Source organism: Phycodurus eques, chromosome 10 (genome assembly GCF_024500275.1).
Source record: "Phycodurus eques isolate BA_2022a chromosome 10, UOR_Pequ_1.1, whole genome shotgun sequence".
Taxonomy (NCBI): domain Eukaryota; kingdom Metazoa; phylum Chordata; class Actinopteri; order Syngnathiformes; family Syngnathidae; genus Phycodurus; species Phycodurus eques.
In genome coordinates this window covers 23,167,252-23,191,617 of record NC_084534.1, presented here as the reverse complement: position 1 = coordinate 23,191,617, position 24,366 = coordinate 23,167,252, and the positions used below count along the sequence as shown (strand labels likewise).

The 24,366-nt window shown below is 41.5% G+C and overlaps 1 protein-coding gene across 3 annotated transcripts in view; it reads left to right on the top strand.

Annotated features, from left to right (window-relative positions):
* The first annotated feature begins 242 nt into the window (after positions 1–242).
* Positions 243–24,366, top strand: part of tox2 (TOX high mobility group box family member 2) — a 102,018-nt gene continuing 77,894 nt past the window's right edge. For 2 of the 3 annotated variants that reach the window (XM_061687851.1, XM_061687849.1), the window contains exon 1: positions 243–389. In XM_061687851.1, the coding sequence (XP_061543835.1) occupies positions 297–389 (93 nt within the window). In that variant the 5' untranslated portion in view covers positions 243–296. The remainder of the gene's footprint in view (positions 390–24,366) is intronic. The other variant, XM_061687850.1, reaches the window with a different exon arrangement.

Below are 24,366 nucleotides of genomic sequence, written 5' to 3'. Positions count from 1 at the left end.
TCATTTTCTTTTGTTGTTGTTTTTGTTGTTGCTCTTTTCGCCCTCAAATTGGATAATTTCTGACTGAGTCAATTAAGAAGAGGATTTCCCCATTTGGCCACACGAGGTCGCAGTTTACCAAGCGCGTGGATGAGAAAAGCGCGCTCTCCAACAACAACAGTACAGAGAGAGAGAGAGAGAAAGAGAGAGAGAGAGAGAGAGAGAGAGAGAGAGAGAGAGAGAGAGCGAGAGAGAGAGAGAGAGAGAGGTGAACGTTGGACTGGAGCTCTCCTCTCGGCAGTCCCGCGGACCCTGCTATGGACGTCAGGTTCTATCCGGCTCCCCCCTCCAGCGTGGGTGCGTGCACGTTAGCGCCTGACTCCACTTTGGACTATTACCACTCCAACAAGGTAAGAAAACAACTCTTTTTACTTTCCACTCCTTATGCTTGGCATCCATCGCAACCGTGACAAGTGCTCCACTTTTTCTTTTTTTTTTGCTGCAAGAAACAACTGCGCAGTGCATATATATTGGCGCCATAACTTTGTGTCTTGTAGAATATAAAGTAGACTCAAACAAAAAAATACAAATAATTAAAAATCCCCCATGCACCTGTTTTACTGTTTTTCCACTGCGTAGTGGTTCTGGGATCGCGCTCAAACAGCTGCACTCAATTTTCCCTTATGATCCTGAATGCGTCTTTTAGTGTGATTTATAGTTCTCGTATTAAAATACATTGCATTACACAGTGCATAATTGCTCGCTTTTCTAACTCCTCGGAAGTCCAATAATTGGCCCTTTGTGCTATTAGTGTCGATTGAGGGCCACTATAATGTCTACGCTCGAATAGTTGTCCTCCAGGGTGGGCATCTATTGCTCGAGGGTGATATATGGAACTTCTATAAAGAGCCCCAAAACATACTCATAAATGCCCAGCGGTGCCTTGGCGTACAAGTGACTCGGCGTTTGAGTGTTTTCGAGATACGAGTTGTCGACCGATTTATTTGTTTCTCGCTTTGACATGCGAGCGCATACTTGAGATGCGAGCGCTGTGCGGTGGCAGTGAATTCAACACACTTAACAAGAAGCAGCATTTTCAGCAAATTCAGCAAAAAAGAGGCACCAAGCTGTTTAATGCCACTCCCAGTTGCCGTTTACTGACCGACTAAACATAAAGCAAAGAGAATTACACTTTGTGTATTTAAAACAACCGGACTGCCTCAAGGAAAGGCCCCACTGGCTTAAAGCTAATGCTAATTAGCATCTATGTTGTGGTGCTTTAACCCTTTAAGCAATATTGAACACAAGCGGTCCAGCAGCAATAAATAGACAGACAATATGACAGCACTCACAGTCATATACTCTTTATCCTCTGCGTAGAACCACTAGTATTAGTGCCGTACTGATGAGTTGTGAGGGGAGTTGATTTGAATTATGAATATCACTTGAGTTGTACACAGGACACGCACCACTGCAATATGATTGACAGCTGCATCTGTTTAAGGACTGCCTAGAACTCGAGTGGATTCACAATAACACCTTAATACACAGTATATCCGTCGGTCTGTCTAATCCTGCCCCCAGGTGGCCAAGGTGGGCACACCAGAAGGAGAGGCATTCATTTGATGCAAAGTTTGTTTTTTAAAATTCCATTTAATTATGTCATTACTGTACATTTGTATAAAGTATAATATGACAGAGTGCTATTTCTCCTCTATACAATACACATGACAACGATTTTTTTTTTTTTTTGTGAGAAGGCTGGAACGGCTTACTGGCATTTTCATTCATTTCAACAGGAACTGATGATGTGAGATTTTAATTTTGTTGCGTTACGAGTGTGGTCACGGAACAAATTAAACTTGTATCTCAAGGCACCACTGTATAATTTCCATTGTTGCATTTTTGCTGTAGTGGGCCCTCTGACAGGAGAACGTTTGGTCTTAATTGTGTCACATGGTTTACGTATTAAGGATCCATGCGCAACTTGTTTTCTAGAGCCAGTAAACATGTATTGGCTCCTCAAGATATCGTTTGACAGGTCTTTTGTCACATTTATAACATACCAGTTTACATTTTTAGGTTATTGTTTACTAATGAGGCTGTTTAGCAGTTAGGGCTCCAACTACAATGTGCCTTAACAGCCTTGAAAATAACGTACAGTATGAGGGGATTTGTTGAGGCACACAGATGTTTTTCTAGTAGTGCTTTGTTCGTGGGCCATATATGGACCTGCTTTTAAAAGACCCCAAAATATGCTCATAATGTCTAATGATTAACATTTATTTTCATTGTTACATCCTGTTTTACATGTACTGTATGTGGTATGCGACTCGGGGGTGGTAGGAAATATCACTTTGTTTAAACAATATGTATGCATGCACCAAATCTCTTCTAAAGCCAGTAAACGTATGTCAGTACTTCTAGATGTTTTTCAAGAGCTACATTGGTTGCTCTTTTGACACTTTTGACAATATACACATCTGGATTTTGGGTTACCGTTACCGAGGTCTTTAAGGTGCATTGCATTACAATGCACCTTAAAAGACTTAGATATTAGACAGTATTGGGATTTGTTTGTATTTGTCTGTTTTTTTTATTTTTTATTTTTTTAAGTTTTGCACTTTAGCGGTTCACAGAAAGAATTGGAACATTTACTTTAGAAGGCCCTATGGACAGCTTCTTGAGTGGTACTGACAATCACAGGATGTGTAAAGGCGATTTAAAGCACCCTAGGGTACGATGGTTTGCTTGTCCCGCAATGGGAAATTCCGTTTTTGTAGCACGGATCATGAAAGACCTGCATAGTGCACTTCCTGGTCCTATGTCCACCTGCTGGTTCCTGACCCAGTACTCTACATATTTAAGAAATAAAAATTAAAAAAAGACACAATTGTCAATATTTTTCCCTAGCCTACATAACGACTTGTACAGTTTCCGTAATGAAGCGGGCAGGCAGGTACACGGCAGTGTCGTATTACTTCAAGTAACAGCTGTGACTGCCTACAACTGCGTAACTGTTGAATAACAATGCGCCCCGGCTTGTTATGACCTTTCAGATGAGCGGAAATTCTCGATGCAAAGCAGATGATGTTGAGTCAGGTGACTTTTGTAAAGAACTGATAGGATTTGTTACAATAAGTGTTTTTTCCCGTCTATAGTGGAACACTCTAACGACCTCCCACATTCCAAAAACGTCCATGCCAGGTTCATTGAAGACTAAATTGTCCATAGATGTGAATGTGAGTGCGAATGGTTGGTTGTCAACTTCATGTGTGGTCTGTGATTGGCTGCTGTATCCCACTTCTCTCACCAAGAGACTAAGAACTACTGTATATCAAAGAATCAAATAATAGCAGAATGGGTGTGTAGATTGTGGCAGCAGCTGTATGAACGGTGGTGGTATAGCTAATATTGTGTCTGGGATGTGTGTATACTGTATGTCAACCAGGATGTGAGCATGATATGATCCACATTCCATATGTTTATGCATGTCATAATACATCTACAAAAACCCACACTTCCTGTGTTTTGTCAGGGAGCGACTGCCAATGGATATACTCAATATGCACTTGACCTTACTATTTTATGCACATTTTTTTTTTTTTTTTTTTTACAAAAAACCTGAGGTAAATAAATCGATAAATAAATAAAGAACATAATATCGATATATTTATTTATTTATTTTTACCCAGAGGGCATCGTGAGCTCCTTTCAGCTGCGTCCAACTTGTCCGCCGCTGCTCGCACAATCACCGTGAGTCATCTTTACATCGAGCCCAGAGATCCCTCCAAATCTTTGTGAAGCCCCCGCGCCTCCTCCCCGAGTGGGAGGCTTGTTTGCCAGCGCTGAAGGCCACTTTCTCTATAAAAATGCCTGTTTTAGCAGCGGGGCTGACTATTTGTCAAATGCATTATGACTTGTGCATATACCCCCCCGGCCCCACAGGCTCAATCACTCGGCTGCCATGTGAAGTTGGTTAGATTACTAGAGCTACTGCACCCTCGTTCTCTCTATCCATGACTCTCTCTCTCTCTCTCTCTATATATATATATATCCATCCATCCATTTTCTGAGCCGCTTCTCCTCACTAGGGTCGCGGGCGTGCTGGAGCCTATCCCAGCTGTCATCGGGCAGGAGGTGGGGTACACCCTAAACTGGTTGCCAGCCAATCGCAGGGCACATAGAAACAAATAACCATTCGCACTCACAGTCATGCCTACGGGCAATTTAGAGTCTCCAATTCATGCATGTTTTTGGGATGTGGGAGGAAACCGGAGTGCCCGGAGAAAACCCACCCAGGCACGGGGAGAACATGCAAACTCCACACAGGCGGGGCCGGGGATCGAAGCTGGGTCCTCAGAACTGTGAGGCTGACGCTCTAACCAGTCGTCCACCGTGCCGCCTCTCTCTCTCTCTCTCTCTCTCTCTCTCTCTCTCTCTCTCTCTCTCTCTCTCTCTCTCTCTCTCTCTCTCTCTCTCTCTCTATATATATAGATAGATAGATAGATAGATAGATAGATAGATAGATAGATAGATATATACACACACACACACAGACACATACACTTTGGCTTTCTGATTCAAAGGCTTTGGTGATAATGATACCAATATGGATTTACAGTAGCAGTTACGGCAGCCATGTCGACACAGTAAATAGTAGATTTGGGAATGTGCGGCTTGGAAGTGCATACCTCGGGTCAAAAGTTGTCAAATACAACATATGAATGGGCACCATGTTTGGGCAATGTCCAGCCAATTGACTCTGTGACAGCCTTTCATGTCAGCCGCAAAACAATGTCCAACAGATTCCACTCATGCACTCTGTTTTATGGAAATGAAACGCTTATCTTTTTAAACGCTTGTCTTTTTTTTAATTTTCTTTAAAGTAGTCACCTGAGGGATCGGAAAAGTCGCTAAATATTGCAACCGAATTGCTAAGGTGGCAGCACTGACTGTGCTTTTGTAAACAAGCTCCTCCCCGTTTGGAACTATGTTGTTTGTGGAATAAAAATAAAAAATGTCATTCTGACAAATAAACTCAGTTTAATCTATAAAATCGATTAATCTCCCAGCCCTATTTTGGGGTGAAATTATTACAGACTTTTGCTTTAAAGCTCTTTAAAGCTCCACCAGTCTCTGTATCACCGCATTAGTCATGCTTTACTTGAGATTATAGCCCAAAACAGTCTATATATGCCCGTTGAATTTGTGTGTGTTATGTTTGGAGCCCAAACATGACTGCGACAGAAACAGAAAATTCCCAGCAGCGCCTCGTCGTGTTCTCAGAGTAAAATAAGTTAATTACACGGAGGCTCGCATTCTTCTGCCGGCAGCCTTGGACACAGACTTTTTTGGGGTTTTCACATTGTGCCCATTCATAACATTCTGCTGACTGGCCAGAATGGACTCTACTGGCTGAACGTTAACTCATGCGTGGATGGGAGGCGGAAATGGAAATGCGGTGCGTTTGCGTGGCGTATAACGACGCGTCGATTATAGTGTTCACTGTTTCTTAAGCTTTCTAGCAATCAGGCCCGTGTTTCATTTGGCTTCCCAGAAATAATGTGAGAAGGTCATGTGGACAAGCTGCATGGCCCTCAAGCCCAATGGTGTCTTTGAGTTAATAAGTAGCTGCATCTGTAGAAAGTTGCACTGTTTTCAATGCACTTTCATTCAGAATGCATCATCACATGGAAAAACTCACTGGAGTGCATTTTTCCGTGTTTAAATTGTGCCCTTGAACTTGATGGACACCATTTCTGCAAATAGAACAATGGTGCCTTGAAATAAAAGTGTCCCGATTTTTCTGAGATACAGATTGTTCAGCTGATTTTTTATTTTATTTTTTGCGTTGACTTGCGAGCAAAACACAAACACGCACAGCGCATACTATCAATATGGCTTTGTAGTTTTAAAGTTGTTACATTTTGCTTTAAAACACACCCCGACTAGTTAAAGGGAAAGTTTGCGGTCTTAAAACCGCTATGCCACTACGAAAGTGCATCGTTGTGATAAATTGTCACAGTGAACGCATAGCAACAGAATAGCAGCGCTAGCAATGCTAAGCTTGCATTAGCAGTGTAAACAAGCTAACGTTAGCCAAGGCTGCTATGTTAGTAGCATGACTTATTTGCAGTGGAGTGTTCCTGTAACAATAAACGTTTGAAGTTTTATTTATGGGAATGAACTGACCTGTCGAGCAGAACTGTTGCTATTTCCACGTCACTTTTGAATCCTCTCCGCTCCCCAAGGTGCCTTCGCTCTGCCTCTGTTTGCAAGTCTTATGCCTAGTTGTTGGGGATCGAGGCATGGGATTTTTTTTAAATTCTGGCATGCTTTCAGCAAAGCTCCTGAAGTCCAATGGTCAGTGCGGGGCCGCAGGGGTGGGATATAAGTATGCATGCGAGAGTGCACGAGAAATGACTGACATCTCGTTGGTCATGCCTTCTGTTTCCGATTGGTTGTCTTTTCCTCAGGCGAGTGGTATCTTAAAAATCTAATTAGAGTTAGAAGATGGAGACAGAGAGGGCAGATTTTTTTTTTCACAGATCATTTTACTCATGCACTACTATCAGGTCATACTGACAGTTGTAACAAATATGAATATAAAGTGCTTCTCTTGAACATTTCAAACACCCTTTTTTTTGTATTTCCTAAACAATAATGAGCTAAAGTCCATGTTTAGCAACAATGCAAGTGCTAAAAGAGAGTTCCTGGCTGGTCCACAAATGTTGTAAAACAATAAATAAGGTGATCTGGGGTTGTCCTAACCATAACAAAGTCATTGTACCATCAACATGGCTTTGTAGTTGTTATTTTAGCGTACAGCTGTAACATTTTTGCTTGGAAATGTCTTCAGCCACTCAAATGACTTGGAGGCTCGCAGGCTCACTCGACAACCTCGTGCATGCAAAAGGGACACGGCCACATCCCATCTTATCCCAAGACGTCGCCGTAATTACAGTTTTGACGCTGATTGCAAGTGGAACCCCGCCCTGGCTGGCCCGGCTGGTGGGCCTCATTAAATCACATTAACCCTAATTACTATCTGACCCCTACTTGAAGCCCACGTGTTACAGTTGACTCTTTCATCCACGGTGCCAGGGAGCTTTTTTGTACAGTATATTCTTGATTGGTTCCGGGGGAATATAGTGAGTAGGGAGAATGGCACGGTTTATTTTTCAGCCATAATGTCATTCAGAAACGTGGCAAGCCCCCTCCAAAAAAAAAAGCCCTGCTGCCAGATGTGTTCCAGCCTAGATATGGTCTTGAAAGACAGACGTTTATTATTCTGCTGGCTTTGGTGTGGTTCGAACCCGACCTGCGGGAAACGCTGAGTGATGCCTTTCACTTAGCAATGAAAAACAAACAGGAGAAGTACAGTGTGCATGCTCCACTGGAGATAAGTGCTGCATGACTCTAAGCAGAGGCAAGCGACTATATACATTTATAATGACAACGTATTCAAAGTGCTCTCAATTTGTGTTAAGTAACTTTATGGCCAGTGCAGGATGGGAGACCTCAGAAGTTATTGTTGACATTTACATTGCTTATAGGTCAGGAGACTTTATTATAATGTTTAACGCAAGTTTTTCCAACCCTTTTTTCAGATCAAATTTAGAAATGTGGTTCCTCCCTGGGACCAGAACGACTGCATTTATTGCCACAACATTGATATGTACTGTACATGAACTAATGATAAACACAACAGGCATAAATACCAGAAAGAACTTTTGCCAAGAAATTGTGCCCTCTTGATGATCATTAAAACAGTTTACATCTTTCCATTTTTCCCAACCCTAAGTATGCAAACCTTGAGACAAGCAAGAATATGCAACAATTTCACTTTACAAATAAATAGAGTTCATTGCATATTTGTTTCCGCACTGCAAACATGTGGCAAAGATGTGGCAAATGATGAATATAATGCAAGTTCTTAAAGATTAACGCCAACTTGCACATTAGAAATAAACAGAACCAGTGGGAACGATCCAGTCAAAAAGTCGGCCGCATGTCCGGTCACAAATGCAAAAGAGATGTACCATACAATTACAGTAGTCCCTTGAGATACGAAGTACCTGCCTTTTGAGTTTTTCGAGAATTTAATTTGTGCTCTGACCTGCGAGCGCAAACTTCATATACAAGCGCAATATGGTGGCAGTGAACTCAACTCAGCCCACTTCACAATAAGCAACAGTTTGGCAAATAGTGAACAATTCATCAAAAGAGAGGCTTCAAGCTAATGAAACCCTCCCAGTTGATGTTTACTGTCAAACTAAACATAAAACAAAGAGAATTCCATGTTGTGTATTTAAAACAACCAAAACTACGTTGTCTTAACTCATTCAGTTTCCTCCCTTGGACCAGAAGAGATAAACAAGATACACAAATTGTTCAATGCTTTACATTCTATTTAATTGTGCATTTCTTCTATTTTACATTTTACACGTAAGAATGCGGCCGCCGGGTGTTTTGGGCACGAGGATCGCAAGCCTGGGCAAATGCGAGCGGTTGTCTTAGCGTCCTCAGGCATGTCCTGTGCAAACAAAACCGAGAGGACTGCTTCACGTCCACGCTGGCTGGATACACATTCGCTCGCTCACTCACTCACTCACTCACTCACTCACTCACTCACTCACTCACTCACTCACTAAATCAGAAACACACTTTCTTGCAGGTAGACACAAATACAACATGTCGGCACTAGCATAACGTTAATAAACAACCATTCTCCTGTTACTGCGCAGCTGAAACTCACCAATGTTTATGAATAACACATTTTTGTCAGTAGGTGAGTTGTTGCTTTTTTTTGTGTCGATTTGTGTGTGATTGTGTGCGGCTTGGGTGGGTGGTACGCGTGTGTGTGTGTGTCGATGTGTGGTTTGGGTGGATTGGGTTGGTAGACGTGTGAGTGAGTGTGTGACTCCTCGCACCCGTACCACGACAAACCCACGCCACACCTCCCCCAGGGCCCCTTCACGCCCGCCTCAGTCTACCAACCGCACCACTCCGGGCACGTTTGGGCTTTGTTCACAAGGTTTTTCGTCATAGCTTCGCTGCCTGACTTTCTAGGAATTCCATTTGTTGTGTGCCGATATTCATTGAGCCGCAAAGGCGCCGTGATTTGCAGTAATAGCATCAGGGTTGATGAATGCAAGCGTTTTTGACATTTTTCTGCAATTTGTTCACTAATGCTTAGGTACAACCCCAATTCCAATGAAGTTGGGACATTGTGTTAAACATAAATAAAAACAGTGATATATATATTTTTTTTAACATAAAAAAGAAAGAAAATAAAATCTTTATTTTCTTTTTATCACTTGCGATTGGTTGGCAGGCGGTCGGCTGGGATAGGCTGAGACACAAATGGGGAAAAGGAAATCAAGAAAAATAATGAAAAATGATGCATATATATATATATATATATATATATATATATATATATATATATATATATATATATATATATATATGTATATGTATATATATTTTTTTCACTTTAGTTTTCATTTCCATTTTTTCCCAAAGTTTTATTTCACTAAGCCAAGAGAGGCACAAGTAAATAGGCTCCAGCTTATATTACCCATGATCCGAATGAAGGCAAGTGGTATAGAAAATGGATGAATTATTTTATTTTGTGTAATTCTCTATTTATTTTTAAAAATATTTTTATTTGACTAGGATAATACAATACAAGTGTGACCTGACCAATAGAGACAAGCACATATAACCATAGGATTATAGCCTATAAATACACAATGTATAGTAACATTGTATGTATGCTGACCAAATGTTTCCAGATGATCCATAAAGTTGCCTCCAGATGATTGGTTGCTTTTACAAATGCGTAGCAGTGCTGGAGCTGCGTTCAAAGTCACCTCCATTTCCTGTATTGATCGTGGATTCACAAAAGGCGCTTTGTGTCTGTGGCGATAAGTGACGACGCGATGTGTTCCGTGTCCTCACTGTGCAAACATAGCACGGCATTGACACACAACCTGCACAGGCATGTGGCTGTGTGAGCTGCGTGTACATACACAGGGGGATAATTGTCCAAATGTTACATACAGTGGGGCATGGTGGTGGCAGCATCGTGCTTTGGGGCTGTTTTTCTTCAGCAGGAACTGGGGCTCTCATAAAGGTGGAGAGAATTATGAAAAGTTACAAAGAGCAATCAGTGCTAGCCGAAAACCTTCAGGCTTCTGATAGAACGCTAAGAAACTGCTAGGAAAATCGAAGTAATCCTAATATTTCTCACACGCTTGTTATGTTACATTTAAATTACATTTTGACACTGTTGATCAGAAAGATTTTAAGAGTTTTGTTTTTGTTGCTGTTGCTTTTTTCCCCGCTCAGTTGTAAATTACATGTGGCCACCACTGTTCTAAAGGATTCAAGAAGTGTTTTTGTTGTATGGTTTACTCTTTGTTTTTTGTGATACCACCTCAGAAGACTGGTTAGAGCGTCTGCCTCACAGTTCTGAGGACCGGGGTTCAATCCCTGGCCCTGCCTGTGTGGAGTTTGCATGTTCTCCCCGTGCCTGCATGGGTTTTCTCCGGGCACGCCGGTTCCCTCCCACATCCCAAAAACATGCATGGTAGGTTAATTGACAACTCTAAATTGCCCGTAGGTGTGAATGTGAGTGTGAATGGTTGTTTGTTTGTATGTGCCCTGCGATTGGCTGGCAACCAGTTCAGGGTCTACCCCGCCTCCTGCCCGATGATAGCTGGGATAGGCTCCAGCACGGCCGCAACCCTAGTGAGGAGAAGCGGTTCAGAAAATGGATGGATGGATGGACCACCTCAGAAGGGTATCAGTGATGAAGAAAAGTGTAATAATACATTTTTAAAAAAGATACATTTACCATGGCAATTACATAAATAAATTGATTTTTAGCAAGCAGATTTAGTAGTTTTAATAGTTTTCCTACGAGCAGTGCTCTGATGTTTACATTAAGTTTGACGTACTGCCAAAAGCTGTCTATGGTCATGACATGTACATGCCAGAGGCTGAGGTGCAATGTGTTTGTTTGAGAGTCAAAGTTTCTTTTCCCTCCAAACTTCCATCTTGCGCCTGACTTTGGAAAGTTTTATCTTTGAGACGCAGATGCACATTCTGATGACTATCATACGCATCAAATGAAGCACTTGCATGTTTTTGGAAGCCTGGCGTAGATTCAGTTGTAGCTAATCAGCAGCTTTTATTATTTTATTTTTTTTTGATGCAGGTTAATTCTTTTTAGGGATGCATCTGCTAATATTCTTTTAATGGACTTCACAGGAAGTGCTGATGAAGTTACAAATTGGCCAAAGTGGCTCATTTGCATCTGCCCGTTGGCTCTTTTGATTTGCTCTTGTGGGAAAATTTCAATGAGCTACCGGTAGATGGTTTTTGGTTGTCATTAAAGACTGCGCCCATTTGAAATGTCATTAAAGTTGTTCAGTCGCTTGCCAATGCTATGTTTGGCTGCACTATACCTACAGTCTGGTTGTTAAATACTTAAATGTGGTGTGCACTCCATGAATCTATCTATTTTCTATTCTGACTTTTGGCAAGAGAAGTGGGATCAAACCTGGATTGGACGGCAATGAATGACATAGCGCAGCCATCCATTTTTTATAGCGCTTGTCCTCATTAAGGTTGAGTGTAACTGGAACCTAACCAAAGCGAATTTTGATGAGAGAAGTCAGGCTCACCCTGGACTGGTCACCAGCCAATCACAGGGCACATTATTGTCAAGCAACCACAAGGTACAGCCATCCAGTGATTTTCTCTAGTGCTTGCCATTATTCACAGGTGAGCTGGAGCCTATTACAGCTGACTTTTGGGAAGAGAAGCAGGGTCCGCCCCAGATGGATCGCCAGCCAATCACAGGGCACATATAGGAAAAACTACAATTCACACTCACATGCACACCTATGTGCAATCTAGGGTCTTCAGTGATCCTAACATGCATGTTTTTGGACCCAGAAACTGGAAACCAGAGGACCCAGAAAATAAAAAACCTATGCAACAAAATGTAAACTAAACTCAACCTATTGACTGTGATGCGTACCGGGATGTGCTAACCGCTACGCTGCAAAATTCTAAATATTAACAAGAATATTTGTCTTATTTCTAGTCCAAAGTCATTAAACTAAGACTCATCACATCAAATGTAACTTGTTTTTAGACAATTTCCACATGTTCCAAGCTATTTTGTACTTGAAATAAGTAGAACGAATTGCCAGTGGAGTAAACAAAATAAAAATAAAAATAAAATAAAAAACTTACTCCACTGGCATTTTTTTCTACTTATTTCAAGTAAAGATGAGGTTGACACAAATGAAAATGGTCTAAAAACAATTTACTTTTGTAGGTGATGAGTCTTAGTTTAAGTCTAATCAGATTAGTTTTTGAGCCTTTTCACGAGAAATAAGACAAATATTCTTGGTAAGATTGAGAGTTTTTGCAGTGTCTGCACCATGCTGCCAATATGGTGTGCACTGTGCGGCTTAAAATTAGTTTTGAGGTGACTTCTGTGTTGTGGTTTCCCCCTGTTTGACATTTCAAAGCTATGTCGCTTTTGAAGATTTACTGCATGTTTTTTTTTTTTTTCGGTGGGGTTATAAAGCTTCAATTGGCTTCTCTACCGTTTGAGTGGCTGAGCGAAAAATGCTTTGCAGTAATATTTTTAGAGAAATCTTGTTGTCGGGTGTACAAACTTGCACAAAGTTTATGTGCATGCATGAAAAGAAAATGCTTTCAAATGTTCTCAAAACAGTTGACAGCAGTGAAATCAGAGCCGCCGGTTTGTACATCAAACGTCTCGCAGAGAATGTTTTCACACACATCAGCCGAAAATGAGCAGCAGATTTCACACCAGCTGCTTTATCGCTTCACAGGCAAAATAATTATATGATGAGAAAGGTGCATTAGCGATTTAAAAAAGGGTGATCAGTGTGCTCTCAGAAAAACCAAAGTTCACATAGATTAAGTATAAACTTACACTTATTTATTACTCTACATCAAAATAGGGTTTCAAGCATGGGTTAGGGTTTGTAGTTTTGGTTTAAATCATGGTTTCAAGCCAGGGATACAGTTTTAAACAAGGGGTAAAGTTTAAAATTAGGGTTTTAAAGAGATAGATCAGAGGTGTCAAACTCATTTTTGCTACAGGCCGCATCGTAGTTATGGTTTCCCTCGGAGGGCCGTCATGACTGCGAACACATATACAGTAAATGTTCAAATAACACATATACAAAAAGAAAATCGATGCAGAAGCCAGTAAAAAGTTGTTAATTCAGTTCATTATGAATTGGGGATTGAGAACAAAAATGTTTGCGATCAACGTTTTTAAAAGTGAAGACGATTTGCAATGTGGTTATTTTAGCAAGAAACATGAAGTCGACGCACTTGATTTCCACATACACTGATGTGGCGGGCCGCATATGGTCCCCGGGCCTTGAGTTTGACGCATTTGGGATAGATAGATAGATAGATAGATAGATAGATAGATAGATAGATAGATAGATAGATAGATAGATAGATAGATAGATAGAAAAAGGATAAAGATTTTAAAAATCCCTTGGTGTTATTCTTTGACGCTAATTACAGCGTCACATCGCCAACTGCTAGCTTGGCATGCTCAATGCCAAGCAAAACAATGATGCGATAAAAGTTTTCTAAAAATTGAAAACCCCAACGTAGGACCACGTACGCCAAGTACAACCGACTTGGACTTAATTACTGTTGTCGCTGCGATCGTAATGTGCCGTCAAATGCCCACTCTGAGTTTTTTGTGAAACGTTTCTGACTTCCTCCTCGTGTCGCTCGTTGGGATTCTCCCTTCTATTCATCCTTCTTCTCCCCGGGCTGCTACTCGTCAACTCGTGTTAGTTGCCAGCACACAACTAAGTGGCTGTGACAACACTCTCTGACGTTCCAGCTGCCGCAGATTTATGGTGTTATTAAAGCGCAAGTCGTGTGATTAAAAATTCAAATTATTCCCCTAAATCACACGCAGTTTTCTTGTTTCTTCTTTTGCCGGCTCATTCAATTACATGGAAAATAAAACAAGGATTGAGGAGCCATAATAAAGAAGATTGTTTGGGTTTCAAAAACATTATCATTTAAGGGTTGCTTTCTTTACACAATACAGTACGCAAACCTGTTTATTATGATGTTTCACCCCAAAACATAATTGAATTATTTCCATTGTGTGGATTTGAGTGTTGATTAATCCAAACAACTGAGGCAAAAGAGCCACTGCAACTAGCATAGTTGCTGTTGCTCAACAACAACGTAGTTTACTGTCTAAAGAAGTAGAACATGATGTCAAATATGAGGAAAGTTGAGTTATATCCATGGCTGCAACTGTGCATTATTGTGCTCACCGGCATAGAAAAATTAGTTCAAGACACTCAGACACAAGCTACTTGACTCCAATTTCCTCCCTCCAAATTTCAGGCCTTGATTGTTTTCTAAGCAGGCACAAATATAAATTCCATCTTTTTCAAGGGTCAGAAGTCATGTTGTCCCATGTTCTAGGCAGCGCTCTAGCCGCCATAACCTTTAACAGACTTTCCTCGCGACTAATAAAAAAAATGGGAGCCCAGATTTGAATCCACAGTCTCAGAACGGTGATGTGGACCTGCTAACCAGTGTTGTCAAATTACGACCAAACAAGGTTTCAAATTGGTGAACATTGTGCAATTAACCAATTTGCACAGTCGCGTAAGATCATGTCATCATGTGGCACAAAAATCGTCAATTTCATGGTCGAAAGTACAGCTGTCACTATCGAATCTTTTTAGAATCGATTATCCTACAGATATTTTGTCGAGTACTCATGACACCCCCCCCAAAAAAAACAACTTATTCTCTTAGGCTGGACTCCTATCCTTAAACTGTATATGTTGGTACTGAGTGTATGCTATAACCTCTACAGAATTTGAGACAACAAAATCCCCCTTTGCTAAACAGTTAGCATTCACAATTAGTATTAGCGCCCTAGTGATTACCATTTTAGGTTAAAAAAAAAAGGCTAGCTACCATTCAGCTCAATAGTACATCATGTTATATGTAAATTACACTTCTAATAGTGTCTTAAAAATAACTTACAGACGCTCCTCTATCGTTTTTGGCAAAGTTTATTAGTGGCCCAACAGTGCGTCCGTCTGCAACTAATGTCCTTGCTGTAAACATGGACAGTGGTCAAATGGTTCTGGGCGGTACAAATATGCTTGTATTATTATTTTTTTAGATTGCCTTGAGGCATCAATTTTTGCGTCGATCAATTTTTGTGCTCGACTTAGCCGAGCTCGGGGATTTTTTTCACAGCCCTAGTCGAAAGCAAGAAAAAATATTAATTCAGTCGACGAGTCGGTGCTCTAGCCCTAAACCGTTTAGTAGATTTTACTATAATCATAATCGAGTAAAACAAATCATATTAAAACATGTTGCTTTTAAGTGTAAATTTGGTAAGATACCCTGCTTTATTTTGACTTACCTTAACTAATGAATTGTTTCCTCTCTTCAATGATTCCTTTTCTCCCAAATGGATGTGTTCAGTGTGCTTTCTATGGCTCACTTCGAACTCTTATTATGAATGTGTTTACGCAAAGAGCAACGCATCAGCCTCGTTGGACCGATCTTCGCTGAGAATCCGTTTTCTCAGATGCTTTTCCCATTCCAAAGAGGGTTTTGCAGTGGAATTCTGCACACAAGTACACTTGGCCTGAGTTGAACTTCCCTGGCTGGAAATTATTCTAGAGCAAAAGTAATTCTCATTAAAATAATGACAACTCCCGTCCACCCAACCCCCACCCCCACCCCCCTTGATCGCTTGATCCTTTTGAAGAACTCTTCTGCTGAGCTGCACATATCGCCAAGCTGCAGCGAGATGACCAGCATGCGGTATTTTTCGATGTACTTTTTTAGGTGCTCCTTAGCAGTGTCTGCCAGGGATTTAGAAGAAAAAAAGGATATGCATCAGCGTATCATGAATGTTGTGGTTGCTCAAGTCGGAAAAACCGTTTCATCGGATCGATACATCTCTTCAAACATCATTAAAATGAGAAAAAAATATATTTCTGTTTCTGTGTAACTGATATTGACAAAATATTTCAAAAGAAAGTAATCTGAGTGAATCCTATTGTATCACATTGGAGCGGATTGAAGTAAACTGTATGGCGTCGTGCGTCAGTGCACACATCAGGTTGCCATGGCGCAGTGCCTGGCAGCTCCCAGATGTTGGATAATTTTATCGGGGATACAATTGGGTCACCCTCACTGTTATCACCACCTCACGGCATGCCAGGTGGCCACCCGTGAGGCCGTAACAAATGTGCAGTGGCAGTGTTTGCAAACATATGCAACACACGTGGCTGATGTTTGATCAGAAAGGTGCATTTCATCCTCAAAAGGTTGCTCCGCCTCTTTTCTGGTTCGTGTTGAAGAGATGATTTTATAGCTCTGAGTGGCTTTTTAAAAACGCACACCGCAGCACAAATTTCGTAGGCATCAGCTTTCATGTACATCTTCTCGAAGGAGCTCAGTGATCTGTTGAAAATACATTATTTTTTCATAAGCTTTGATGAATGCTTTGGCAAAAAAAATTTTTTATTGATCTGCTGTTTAACTTGCACTAGAGCAAGTAAAAAGGCATTAGAAAATATCTGAAAAACTTTATTAACATTTTACAATTTCTAACATAGTGTTAGGGTTAGCCTAGCTTCTTTCTATTTCGTCTTCTCCAGCAACTCTTTTTTTGTGTTTTCCGGCAGTCTGGATGTCAAGTGGCACCATGCTGCCTCCCATGGGTCATTCTTGTTACTACGACAGACAGGTTTAGGGAGGAGACGCACGATTGTTGGTGGAGATATCGTCTGTGTGTTGTGTTGGTCATCTCCAGTTAACCACACACTGTGGTTAACTGGAGATGCGCTATGAGTGGGCTCGCTCACATTTTGGAAATCGGTTAAGATGTTAAAAATCACTATATGTTCCCCACTTAATTTGCAGCATATATGTGGGAAAATCTGAACTGTCTCACATTGTCGAGGACACTAATATAGTAGCAAGTGAAATGCCCAATTTTTCTTTTCCCTCATTATGTGCGGTGTATCGGTTAAGATGTTAAAAATCTCTATGCGTACTGCACATTGGGTCTTGCAATACTGATCTTTTAGACTAAAAAGAAGAACTACTTGTAGCCAAGGAAACCTCAAAACCACATGCCCGGAGTTAATTATTTTCTCATTAAGGCATCGCAAGATTTGCTGTTGCTTGACTGAAGCTAGAACTCAATATTTAACCAACACGGAAGCACATTAAAGTGCCTTCCTTACATTGTCGGTTCACTATTTTTCTTCACGCTAGTCAGCCTTTTGCAACAGCGGATGCTCATTAATGATAGACCTCAGACTCAGGGAAGGATCCACAAGTGTAAACTATTCAGACTGAACTTATCAGAATCCAATAATCAGCATGTTGGAATGAGTAAGAGGCCAAACAGGCACCTTGGACTGCAGCCCCGGCCGCAAGTTGGAGGGCTGCATCCCATTAACGATGTCAGGAGTGATTAGACCTTGGCGACAAAGGCTGCGCTGCGCCATTAGTGTTCCCAAGCGGCATCAATCCACCTGCTTTTCAGAGCATGTTCATGTACGAATGGGATGGCGAGTCGCAGTGTTGTGTCCCTCCGGGCGTCAATTTAAGTGTTGCTCACTGAGCTTTATACCGACAGTGTGTTTACCTTGTCAATCAGGCCGATTATGTAACGCTTCGAGTGAGATGGAAAACATGTCAGAAGACCACTTGCTTGATGTGTAACTCTTGAATACAGTGAAGCCATGATAGCTTATCAGACCTGTCTTCATTTGGATGTCTGTACGAAGGTGACCACTAAAATAGTATTGGTGCTATGTCTTCAGGGTGGAGATGTATTGCTCGATTGACGTGCCAGATGGTTTGTTTTAGGAATCCACGTTGGAAAGACCAGAGAGAAAATGTTTGGACTATTCACTCACTTTTTTCATGTGTATCCTGCTGGCAACCCCCCAAAACTCAGTCATTAGCAACTCTTGGAAAGTTAGAAAAAAAAGAACATCCGATGCCAGTTTCACTGATCGACACAAAATTGGGTGGGCATGTCTATCATAATAGGATGTCTCAAGTCGGAAACTGATCAAGAAGTCTGCCATTTTAGTTTGAAGCAGCCGCTTTGTGGCAAATTACAGGGTTCGCATTTTTACCAACCCTTAATAGGGAACACACAGTAAATGAGCCCAATCGGAAACTGACACAGTGGAACCTCGATAAAACGGATCCCGATATAACAGATATCGGATTAGATAAAGTAGATCAGATAAAATGGATGTGGCGGCTATGGGATGATGGTTCTATCTATTGTCTATTGTACATATAGCACTGGCAGAGAGAGAGAGCGGCATGGCTGCAGCGTTAACTCTGAGGAATAAAAAACAAGTCTTTGAAGTCTGGAACATGCTATTTTTGGTACACTAACAGTGTTTTTTTTTTTTTTGTCAAGCCGTTCGCCTTGGGCAATAGATTTAGTTCTAGGAAGCACACTAATTCCTTGCGACTCATTAAACCGACTTGCCTATGATGAGTACTGTACGTCAACAATGTCACCATGACCGAGCACGCCGGTGTGGTAAATTTGGATAAAATGTGAAACTTTCAAACATTTTCAAGGTTTTCTATATTTATTTATAATACCCTTGTACTGTATTGTGCATTTTAGGCCATGGGAAAAAAAACTACGAAACAATAATTTTGTACTGTAGAGTAAAACGGGTGCATGTGGCCAAAAAAAAAAAAGTGCTTCAATGTAACGGACAATCGGCTATATCGGACGATCCCCTGCTCCTATTAGTCCGTTCCATCGAAGTTCCGCTGAATACTAGACAAAAGGGTGGTTGGTAACCCCAAATCTACCCGATTGGATTGGTGGGCTAAATTACTTAAAATCCTGCCAATGATTGAAGAAATATTAACTCAAATTGAAAATGGACAAATCCAAGTTTTACCCTTACGATGATTGCTTAAGGATTATTATTTTTAAATTGACATCTGGGACTTATATCTGACTTTGTGGATGACCCATTTAGGTAAAACCTTAATGACAGACAGGCCGACTGCAACTCCCCATCCTCAGGTCACATTTGAATATGTACACCCCCCTCGCCCTCCTATGGAAAGGTTATGACCTGCAAAGAGGGGGACCGACCTGAGCCAGGGGAGAAATGTCAGCGGTAGAATGGCAGGAAATATGTTGGTGACAAGGGAAAAAGCTGCCCGTGGTATTCTCGAGCCCCGATGAGTATAAATAGGGCATTGGGCAAGAAGGCAGGAAACCAGCAAAGCGAGGCCTCAAGTCGGAATTTCTTCTGGGGAGCAGAGATAAGGGACTTAACTCCCTCTTGTCTGGCCCGGCTGACTGCAACATGCCACATGTGATCGCTCGTCATGCGTGTAGACATTGACAGAGGAAGACCAGATTGAGGGATTCGATACACTGATTTGAGTGCTGCGAGAAGTACGTTTGATGTGTTTTTTTCGGGTGCAGTAACTAGATCCCAAGGACCTTCAGCAGCAAGTTGGTTTTAGGTACTTTAAGGCACCCATCATGAAGTATAGCGATTAGCATGTCTTCCCTCAGTTGAGAGATCCTGGGTTTCAATCATGGCTCAAGCATTCCTGTGAGGATTTTGTCTGGTCTCCCCATGCTTCCGTTGGGTTTCTCCGGGTACTCTGAACTTAAGTGAGTAAAAAAGCTGCTAATAAAAAGTGTTTTAGACAAAAAATATATATATATATAAAGATTATGGCACATGGTTCTAGTCATCACTCTATTCGTAACCATAAGCACACTCTCCTTGCTTCCGATCAGTCAAATCGGACAAACTGTCGCTGCCTGCCACACTTTGCGGTCTGAATGAGGACAACTTGAAACAGTTTTAGACCTTTTTGAAGAGAAGCATGAGATCAGTTTCAAGCGTAAGGTGAGTCACTGGGTTCATAGGAAGTCTTGGAACTGACAAAACGTTCACTGTCAACCAACGTGCTGAAGTGGCACGTCAATTCCACACACTAAAAATAATTAACAGTGGAAGGCCACCAGTGGCATTGATGTTCGAAGGAAACTTTTTCCTGTCCCAATACAAAAATATATAAAGATGGACCAAAGATGTTTTTAAATCATTTAAAACACTTCTCTGGTTTCTTGATATCATGTCCGTGACATGCTTTTGACAAAAGATAAAAAAAAATTATAAGGCAGTTTACACATCCTATTAATTAACCAGTTTGAGACACCCCACCCCATATACTAACCCTAACACACCCCTCGGGCCTTTGCGTGAGAGTGATTCAGACAGTTGTCCTTGAAAATGGCTCTGGATGTTCACCCAGCCTAGCTTATCATGTCATGGGCGCAGAAACTTGGTGTAGTGTGCAGTTATTACGTAAATAAGCCCCACTATTACGTCACAGTGGGGTCAAAGTGTAGAACGGTTCACTCACAGACACATTTCCAGAAATAGCCTGATAACAAAAGATGTACTTTGTTGTTTAATTTCACACCCAGCTATTTGTACACAAGCTATTCAAGGGTCCACGCTTGTAACTTAAAGCACTTCCTTTCCAGCCTCCCCCCTAAAAGTTTTTTCTAATGTGTTTTGCATTAGAAAAATAGTACTCTATAATATTGTACTTTATAAAAACATTCAGTAATGACAAAATTAAATATAATGTTAAGAATTAGACAGTTTTTGCCCCATTTATTGCTTCACTTCAAAGGACATTGCTAATGGCTATTGAGCTGCTACTTCTGGTACACTCGCCTAGGCCACCTGGGGGCAGTATAAGCTGCAAGAATGAGTCTTTTTTTCCCAAAGGATACAGAATATATACCTCTGAGTATTGCTATACTGCCCATCTACATGCGTTGCTTCACAGTTTGTGTTCAAATATCAATCGCTTAAAGGGTGATAACTCCCTGACACCAATGCTACTCATTAGCCTATCTATTGCGTTTTGCATTGTTTGTTAGCATTAAGCTAAAGCGACTGTCGTTAGGTAAAGCTATGTGGTTGTTTTAAATATGCAATATATAACTCTTTGTTGTATGTTTAGTGTGACAATAAATGTCAACAACAGCTTGGAGCCTAGTTTTTGTAGTGAGAGGAAGTGGGAAGCGAGTTGAGTTAATAGTGTTCCATAGATTTCATTGCTGTGTCCAGTTTGGGGACCCCATCTAAGTGGCTATTTTGTTGCGTTCGACAAAAAAAGAAGAAGAAAACAATGTTGCCGTGTGATACCATTTATTGCTCACTCCCTCACCATTTTCTTTTTCTCTCTTATCCCCACCAATGACCACTCACCGCCTACCCAGCCCTTGGTCACTCTCTTAAGTGATTGCTACATTTCATCATTGGCCGGCCCATTGAGGTATCATTATGCAAATGATAGGCCATTCAATTTCAGTTGGTCGTAGGAGGAGGAGGGTGATTCTAATTAGGGCGAGGCACTCAAGATGGGGAGAAACGTGAGAACAGAGAGAGAGAGAGAGAGCGAGAGAGAGAGTGGGGGGTGTGTACAGTAAATGGATAGACGAAAGGCCGAAGTCCTCCTTTAGGAAATAGCTATTTCAGTTATCTTGTGTCAGATTTCACACAAAACCAACAGCTATCTTGCTCTGACAAAGCGAAATCATCTGTGAACCGTTGCAGATTAGTTGATATCTTAGCTAAGCTGTTTTGCTGCCAGAAGTGGATGTCCCGTTGTAGCTGCTAAGACTGCAAACTGATTGAGACTGAAGACTAAATCAACAACTCAATGTTTCCTCGATTGCTTCAAGAGGTGACAAATCAACAATCAAATTCATACCATGGACTGAATTCTTGACTACAAAGGAGTATTAGGGCCACACCGAGAAAAAAAAAAAAAAAAAAAAGACACTGAGGTTCAAGTTGAATACTTTAGAAAAGAAGTATAGTTTTGAGATAAGAAGTTGTTTATTTTTTAAATTAAAGTTGTAATATAACAAGACTCAAGTCATATATTATTGAGAATTTGTATGTATTTTTTTTATTTTCCATATAAATAGTCGTACTGTATATTTTTTTGGATTAAAGTAAGAATAATACCAGAGGGAAGTTATATATTTTGAGAAAAAAATAGATATTTTCGAGATAAATTAAAAAATTTGGATGGAAATGGTATTATCAAGATTAAAGTCGTAATATTACAGAAATAGTCTTATTTTCAAGAAAAAACGTCATTTTGAGGTTAAAGTCGTAGTATGAGGTAAAAAAAAAAGTTTCTTCAATATTAAGTAGCAATATTACGGGAATAAAGTTGTACATTTTCAGATTGTATATTTTTTAGGTAAAAAGAAGAATAAATGTAATTTTATGCACCACAGAGTAAGAAAACAAATTATTAGAACGAGCTCCCACTACGATGCAGTTTCTGCACCACTGCAAAAACCAACCCCAAAAACAAAGCTTTTCAACACTAACATTTGTAACTTTCATGAACTTTCTTGCATATATTCTTTTTTTCTTTAACCAGAATCATCTTTATTTGCCAAGTATGTCCAAAACACACAATGAATTTGTCTCCGGTAGTTGGAGCCGCTCTAGTACAACAGACAGTCAATTTACAGAACACTTTGGAGACATAAAGACATTGACAAAAAACAATTGTGCAAAAAGATACAGAGTCCTCTAGCACTTAGAGCAGTTCGAATGACTAATATTGCAATAGTCCGGTGCAATGACCATTGTGCAAAGGGCGCTGAGACTTCAAGGAGTGTATGCGGTTTAAAGTGACGAGTAGTGCGATCATCTGGGACAATGTTGGTTTTGCAAATGTTACAGATACTCCTCAATCAGTGTGCAAATGGAGCAGATGCTACTCTGGCATGAGTGGCCAGTATATGCAAATAGTGCAGCATGGCGAGACAACTACAGTGAGTGCACGAGTAATACATAATTGGCCCCACAGAAATGTGACAACGAACTCAAGTCAAAAAATTATCATCTTGTTGTAATGGAATTATAGGTTAGGTGTTTAAGAAGTTGATCGCAAGAGGGAAGAAGCTGTTGGAATGTCTACTAGTTCTAGTTTGCATTGATCGGTAGCGCCTACCTGAGGGAAGGAGCTGGAAGAGCTGGTGACCGGGGTGCGGAGGGTCCGAGAGAATTTTGCACGCCCTTGTCTTAGTTCTGGCAGCGTGCAAGTCCTCAATGGTGGGTAGGGGGGTACCGACAATCCTTTCAGCAGTTTTGATTGTCCATTGCAGTCGGAGTTTGTCCTTTTTTGTAGCAGCACCAAACCAGACTGTGATGGAAGAACACAGGACTGATTCGATGACCGCTGTGTAGAACTGTCTCAGCAGCTCCGGTGGCAGGCCGTGCTTTCTCAGAAGCCCCAGGAAGTACATCCTCTGCTGGGCCTTTTTGAGGACGGAGTTGATGTTGGTCGCCCACTTCAGGTCCTGAGAGATTGTAATTCCCAGGAACTCGAAGGTCTCGACAGTTGACACAAGGCAGCTGGACAACGTGAGGGGCAGCTGTGGCGTAGGATGCTTCCTGAAGTCCACGATCATCTCAACAGTCTAGAGCGTGTTCAGCTCCAGGTTGTGTCGGCCGCTCCGTTTCCTGTCGATATGCAGACTCGTCACCGTCCTTGATGAGGCCGATGACAGTGGTGTCATCTGCAAACTTCAGGAGTTTGACAGTCGGGTTCGCTGAGTGCAGTCGTTCGTGTAAAGAGAGAAGAGCAGCGGAGAGAGGACACAACCTTGGGGCGCCCCAGTGCTGATGCTGCGTGTGGATGAGGTGGCCTCCCCCAGCCTGACCTGCTGTGCCCTGCCCGTCAGAAAGCTGTAAATCCACTGGCAGATGGCAGGTGAGGCGCTGAGCTGGAGAAGCTTGGAGAAAAGGAGTTGAGCTGAGGTCCACGAACAGGATCCTCGCGTAGGTCCCTGCACTGTCGAGGTGTTCTAGGATGAAGTGCAGTCCCATGGTGACTGCATCCTCCGCAGACCTGTTCGCTTGGTAGGCAAACTGCAGGGGGTCCAGCAGGGGACCTGTGACACTCTTGAGGTGGTCCAGCACGAGACGTTCAAAGGACTTCATGACCACAGATGTCAAAGCGACAGGCCTGTAGTCATTCAGACCCGAGATTGCAGGTTTCTTGGGGACTGGAATGATGGTGGAGCGTTTGAAACAGGATGGAACTTCGCACATTTCCAGAGCTCTATTGAAGATCTGAGTGAAGACTGGAGCGAGCTGGTCCGCGCAGACTTTGAGGCAGGATGGGGACACAAGGGGCCTGCCGCTTTGTTAATCTTTTGTTGTTTGAAGATGC